The 7,393-nt window shown below is 35.9% G+C and overlaps 1 protein-coding gene across 1 annotated transcript; it reads right to left on the reverse strand.

Moving 5' to 3' along the window:
• Window positions 1–1,455: 1,455 nt before the first annotated feature.
• Window positions 1,456–4,966, reverse strand: LOC124830986 (deSI-like protein At4g17486). The gene is made up of 4 exons (XM_088114607.1): window positions 4,470–4,966; window positions 2,932–3,193; window positions 2,130–2,197; window positions 1,456–1,936 (listed from the first exon to the last, which is right to left on the reverse strand). The coding sequence occupies exons 1-4, from the start codon at window positions 4,602–4,604 to the stop codon at window positions 1,640–1,642; spliced, it is 762 nt and encodes a 253-aa protein (XP_087970733.1). The 5' UTR covers window positions 4,605–4,966; the 3' UTR covers window positions 1,456–1,639.
• Between the last annotated feature and the right edge of the window lie 2,427 nt (window positions 4,967–7,393).

Raw genomic sequence — 7,393 nt, forward strand, 5'->3', positions numbered from 1 at the left:
TGGGAAATGGTGCACTATTAATGGAAAGTTGTCTAGTTCACATCATAAAAATGATAAAATATCATTAAGAGAAATGGACTTATTCTTGTTGGTTCGGCTCATCTTTATTTTACTGTTAATTACATTTGGCTGCCTGAAAATTAGGTCTAACTGAATTTTGGTTTACTAGCCGCATATTTAAAAGATACACTTCACAGACACACCCCTTGGAGAGTTAGAAACGTTGGAACTGATAATCTTTATTCAAAGCTACCAACAAAAGAAGTCTTGCCATACTCTATAAATAAATAAGCATTATTGTATTCTAAGACCAGAGAATGCATAGCTCATCATCACATTTTAATAGGTTCTTGCTTCTGTTGGTTTAATTATTAATCAAGGAATAATACTATAATACAGAAAAGAAAATAGTTTAGTCTTTCAAATTTGAAAAATAAAACATACGATTTTAGAACTCCGATTTATAGTTTGAAAACTAAAAGCATTTTTTCAAAATATTTTAGTCCCTCAAATTTGATAGTTTAAAATAAAATAAGTTTTTCTCCTTTAAGTTGAAAATAAATAATTTTAAATTTTTCTCCTTCAAAATTCACTAACTACAAATATAATTTGATAAAATAAAATGATATGGTAGGACACAATAAGAGAAAACTTAAATATTAATGGTACATGTACTGTACGGTCCTCCCTATCCCATATGCCGAACGGTCCTTAGGCCGTACGGTCCTTCCTACCCCTTATGTCGAACGATTCTTAGACCGACCACCAGGCTTACAACCCTGGCTGACCAGGCCGACCACATGGTCCTGACCGGACAACTATTCTTTAGGCCGCCACTAGGCCAACAACCCTGGCCGACCAACCACCAGGCCGACCGTATGGTTGGATTATAAACAGTAATAACTCATTAAAGCCCCTATGAAGATTAAGGCGTGATTGTGCCGTCATTAGGCCGGCGAAAGGTAAAAGCTCATTACAACCAGTGTAAATAAGAGTCTCAGGTATGATTTCTGGACAGACTGCACACGCTGCACATTATGCACTACTTGCATCACTTATTATAACCGTTCGGTCACTTTACTGACTTGAGCATCGGAACACTTTTAACAGGTACACCCACATCCGGCTTGGAGAAGGAGGGAGAACGAGTTACGTCCGTCCACTTCAACGTTCGTCCAGATCCTAACGGTCACCCGCTTGGAACAAAGCTCGCCCAGTCTTCATCCTAAAGCGCTGTGTTCGTCCGTCCGGTCTTTAACATCCACCCAGTCTTCAATACAATCAGGAGTGTTTTAGTATGATCATACCAAACCCGACCGAAACAATACCTATTACTGTTGTTCTCCTCTTGACTTTATTTTTATGAACTTCTGATGCATTCACTAAAATAATTTGTCGAAAACAACGTTAGACCAAATTAGTAGAAGAGATAAAATAGGCGTTGTTGTATCATCATCATCACCAACATCAAACATCAATTAAGGACAAACTAAACAGTGCAGGCGGTTCATCAGTAACACATGATTTGAGTTGAAAAAAGGAACGAAATTTTACATTTAATACAGAAATGAATAGCATGTAAAATTCTGTTTACTTTTTGTGACTCTTACAAATTACATTACACAGCATAACTAAGCCTTCAACTATCGTGTGAAGATGAACTATGTAGCATTGCTTTTTCATCTTCTCGCTTTGGCTGTAGAGGCGTAATTCCATTCTGATCCTCAGCTTCAGAACTGGTAGATGGTTTTGCACCATTAGTGATCATATTTTTCAACCAAGCAGTTTGAAATCTAGGGGACCCTCCTCTGTTTGAATTGTTGTTAGGGGACTCGGGACCATTCTTAACGTTATTTGTAACATTATTCGTAACACCTAAGAGGAACCGGTATGCTACTTTGCTTGCTGACACAATCTCGGTTTTAGCTTGCCGGAACTGCAATCACCAGGTTACAATCATCATCAGTGCAACTTTGAGTTTCTCAAAATATGTCAATACTAATGATAAGTTATAACTACTTAAATAAGTGTTCAAGCCAAAAGAACAAGAGCCAGGTTATGATGAGACCATTCCAACAAATAGTTTACACAACACCATAACTTGGTGTATTATGAACTTTTTTTCGTACCCGTAATGCAGTGTTTCCAGCCACTTCCATAGCAGTATCGCCGGCATTCGCAAATCTATTAACCCAACCTGTCATGGAAGCTGTAAGAATACAAAGTAGAAGATGAAAAAAAGTAAAGAACAGAAGCAATAATTCACAAGATGGATCATTGCCTTGACTAAACTATCTTCCTAATGCCAACTTCCTATCAATACATATATTTGCAATCCGAGGGATTTATTTCAATATAAAAGGTATATTGAACTAAATAGATGTGTTCTATAGAAACCCGATAACATTAATAAAAAGTTTAATTGAATGGAACACGAGTTACAATAAGATAACAATCATATAACTATTTAATATGAATAGAGTTTCCTCAAAGTATTACATTTTATCTGAGAGAAACAGTACTTCAACCACACACTTTATTGGTAAAGTCTAGCATACTGTCAGAAACGAGTAAATGAAGGGATAGAAAAACTGTATAAATAACGAATGTATTACAGTGGTGCCTTCTGAAATACCCACAGAGCTAAGTCCACTCCCACAGCACTAACAAAAAGCACCAGAACTAAATCTCATCGCTCAACTACCCATCTTAATTCAAATGGGATCTCCAATTTCCACTTCTATTTCCCATTTTGCACCACTGCACTAACTCCCTTTTATTTTTCTGTTACCTGATTCCAAACCAAAGGCCCATAACTGAGTTTCATAGGACTAACCAAAGGCATTATACATACCATAGAATTTACATTGTGTCCAAAATATCACTAGGTCATCTTTTAGGAAAACAGAATGATTTTAGTTAGATATTTACCTGGAAGTTTTGGTACATCAAGCCTTTCACAGAATTCATCACAAAAGTGATTGCAGTTCTTGGCCAGCAGATCATATGAACTCCCTGGCCACTCTCTACTAAGTTCTCTTAGTATTTGATTCACCTTGAAGATGGAAAAGTTTGTTTTTCCAAGAACAATGGATTCACGAAATGTATACATTGGATTCTTTCCAGAAGGGCAACTAAAAACTCCGGTTCCTTGATCACAGAATCCAAATGACCATTCATCCTCTCCAAACACCTGTCATAGCAGAACACACAATCTTACTATGTAAGCCAAAATTAAAAAACGGCAAGTATACCATATGTCAAGGAAACCAAAAATGAAAAATAATTTTTGGGCCAAAAGATGTAAGCATAAAACATGCACAGATAAAACAACAAAAAGAGTAATATGGTGAGGGAAACAGTTTCTATTTAAGCTGGATGACAAGATAAAGAAAGCTGCGTCACTATATTTCCCAAGTAGAGGTCGGTTAAAAAGAAGACGATTTTCAATCTCAAACTGACAGATAAGTTCCTTTAGCTATTGCAGACCGGGAGTGACAAAGTGCTAACTGAACGATGAAAAGAAATAATTGTTCCTCATAATTTTAAAATGTAAAGGGAAATAAATAATTACGTCTAACAAACGCAATTAACAAAAATGGCAAGAATTTCAAGTTTTGGTTCACAAAAATTTAAGCTTGGAAAGTTGTTGGGTTGGGAAGTATCAATGCCCAGAGGCATAATAAACTGGTCTGAAACTACTTTTCTCATTGTCCCCTTGGTTTCAACATTAATCACGCCCAAAAAATAGTGCCACCCTAAAGTCCACTATAATAATGCAATTACACTTCCTTCTGTTAAACTAAAAATACCCAAACTGAGATTTCCTATGACGGGATGAAGCCAGCCAGCGTTCACATATACCAAACTGACTAGTCAATGCAGACTCAGAGAAAGAGATCCTAACGTCAGTCTGATAATCGTGGCAACAAATGATGTCAAGGATCTCCATTCTAATAGAAAGACAAATATACATACATCACACAGACTGGTCCAGGCCACAGAACCTAAAACCGCCTTGAACACTTATCTTCCATAACAATCCAGGGCTGCCCCAACACAGAATGAAGATAGAAACAACCAGAAGCAACATCTAGTATATCTGTAAACTACAAGTTACCAACTTCTCAATCCAACAGCAAAATACATGCTGATGAAGTATGAAAAAAATATTTATAACTACACCATAGATATACCTGCAAAATCATATGGCTTCCATAACTGACAATCACTTAGGTACCAAGTTAATTGCTGTTTCTCAAATCTCAAATACACTGCTTCATGCAAACAACAACCAAACTCAATGAAATTCCAAAGCTAGCAGTGGAGCCCCACATTGGAGAATTACACTCACCCATTCAACATTTGCATACACCAATCAAGTTCCCCACAACACATAAGCAAAACAAAACCTAGATCGAATCAACAGTTAAACTCAAACAATAACTATGTTAGGGCAAGAAGAAGACCTGCACGGCGCTGTGGAAGATGCCACCGAGACCAATCCCATCCTTGAAGATCTTGTTGATCTGAACAATAGTGTTGTTCGTTTTCTCCGATCCACTATTCGTCACATCGTATATATGCAGTACTACATCCGTCATCTTTCCCTTTCACACTTTTACACCTGCCAACCGCAACTCACAACAACACACCAAAAACCCAAACTTTCCACAACCCCACTTCACCTTTCTCTCTCTAAACGCTATTCACCTATCTGGGTCTCTCTAAATGATTCGAGAATCAACAACAACAGCAATAACGGGTGCTGTTGTTCCTCTCCCTCTTCGTAAATTGAACCGAGATTTGGCCTCGGGATCCTGGAAAACCCTCCAATTTCACCATCCAAATTTTCTCTCCAGAATAGAAAGATTTTCGGCCTTCTCTCGTGGATTTATTATATTCTAGAAGGAAGAAACAGAACAAAGAGAGTGTGTCTGAGAGAGACCAAAGCTACAAAATGAACAAGAAAGAAATCTGAAGAAAAAAGGAAAGGAAAAGGAACTATCGAAAAGACGCGTTTGCCCCTACGAATTGATTAAATTATGGGAAACCTTATTTTCTTTACAGCTGGCTGTCACTGTGGGATGCGTTTGGCTAATGATCAGTGAGAGAGTTGGAATTTGTGGGCTCCATGAGTCATGCACGCCATTATTAACGGTCACACAAACGGGCCGTTGTAAGTTGAAATGACGAATTTACCCTCTGTTAGCTGAAAATTCAACTGTTTCGACTGTTCCTTCATTGGCGCAATATATGGATCCTTATATAATAATAAGAATAATAATCTACAAATCTTTATTATAATTTAACTATTGATCAAATATGTTTATTCGTATTTTTATTATATTAATATATTTAGATGATTTATTCATTATGTATTCATAAATATAAAAAAATATTAAATAATATCATGAATTAATATACATCTAAAATTAATTGTTACTGCACTCTTATGATCTATACTGATTTATAAAAAAATAAAATTAAAAAATATTATACTTGTTGTACTTTTAACAGAGTAAACTTTGTTACATAGAGAGAGTTCTTTAAATTACAACAATAAAAATATTAATTTTAAATTTAAGAGGACAAAGTTGGAAATTCCAAGATTAAGTAATGTAATGAATTGAAAGAAAAATATATCACAAATTATACTAAGCGTGTTTAGAATCATAACAAAAAAAATTGTATGCATTAAAATAAATATTTTTGTTTTAATTCGTACAGTTGTTAGCATTTGCCAAAATATATTAAAGCCTATGTATTATTGTAATTGCAAAGTTAGGAGCAATGCAAAGAGAAGACGTGAAGAGTAATCAATCTGGGAAAGATGATTTCACAGTGTACAAAGTATATATTAACAAAAATTTATATGTTAATCTAAAAATATTTCTTACTTCATTCATTTCTTTATACATAATCATTTTAATAAAAAAAAGCAAAACATACTTGAATGTAAAACTCCAAAATTTAAATTGTCAACTATATTATAAAATCATTAAAGGAATTCTATAAAAAAAAATTTCAACACAAAATAAAACCTAAGCAAGTATACATAAAATATAAATATAAGTATTTACAAATGAAAAAGTTAAAATAAAATTTTTATTATTTTTTAAATATTTATGTCACACTTAGATTTATATTTAGTAGTGTATATCACAAGTTACCACAACAACTCATACAATAATAAATCATTAAAATAAATTATCTTAAAATATATATATATATATATATATATATATATATATATATATAATACATTTTAATTAACAAGTCACAAAATTTTTTTTATATAATAACCATATAAACTACACAATAACTTACTCATCAAGAATATTTAATAGCATAATGTCAATTAATACATTTTATTAAAAGACAAAGTGTATATCATACTAAATACTAAAATTTGCTTTTAGTCTCTTTTTTAAAAGTAAGGTACATTTTAGTCTCCTCCTTTAGGAAAATATAATTTTATCGTTCTCCAAATCAAACGAACGGTAGAATGCCACATCATTTTTTTTTGAAGTCAATCTCCCTCCACTAGTGTTGTCTAAACTCCATCTCCAAGCAATTCCTCCTCTCCAACCTAGCCCTCCACGGCACTGGACTCCTTCGCGATCTCCGCGGCCCCCTGCGGCCACTGCCGGTAGTTCTTCCAGGAACTACGTGACGCCTTCGATATCTAATTCCTTATCACCTCCCATGCCAACCCTCACTTCACCTCTCTCCCCCTTCCTCTCCCATCGCTTCACCCCCACGATCTTCTCTGCACTTCCTTCACCCTAGAGCGACCCTCAAATCAGCGCATTCTCGTTTTGCTCGATGACTTCGCTGTCAAATCCTCACACTCTCTCTTCTTCAACTCCCTCAAATCTCGAGGCTTCGATCTCCATTTCCACCTTGTCGATGACCCCCAATTTCAGATTTTGTTGATTCGGGTCATGATTTTGTTGATTTTGTTGATCCAAAACGTAATTAAGAAGAAATTTTCTGAGTTTCTGGGTTTGATTTGGGGTTTTTTTGGCTTTTGCGTTTTATGGGTTTTGTCTTGCAAGTGAGGAGGAGCTTCGCCATTTGAATGTTCGACGGTGTTGCTTGGGACGTAGGGAAAAGTCTCACGGTGTAGGTTTCCTAGAGGATTGGGGGTTTTTGCGATTCTGATGGTTATGCTGTGGAGGCTCACGACAGTGATGAATGTTGCTCATGGTGGTGGTCCGATGCGAGCTTGCAGAGGATGACAAAGGGAGAGTGGTGGCAAAGAGATTGAACTCGTAATGGCACTACTCCCGTTGGGTGGTGGCGCGATGAGGTTGCTCGCGTCTGGGTGTTGATGGTGGAGGTGCGTGATGGAGGATGGCGGCGGCTAGGGTTTCTACAGCGGTAGTTT

Source organism: Vigna umbellata, chromosome 4 (genome assembly GCF_029865625.1).
Source record: "Vigna umbellata cultivar VRB3 chromosome 4, Vumbellata_1.0, whole genome shotgun sequence".
NCBI classification, from domain to species: Eukaryota; Viridiplantae; Streptophyta; class Magnoliopsida; order Fabales; family Fabaceae; genus Vigna; species Vigna umbellata.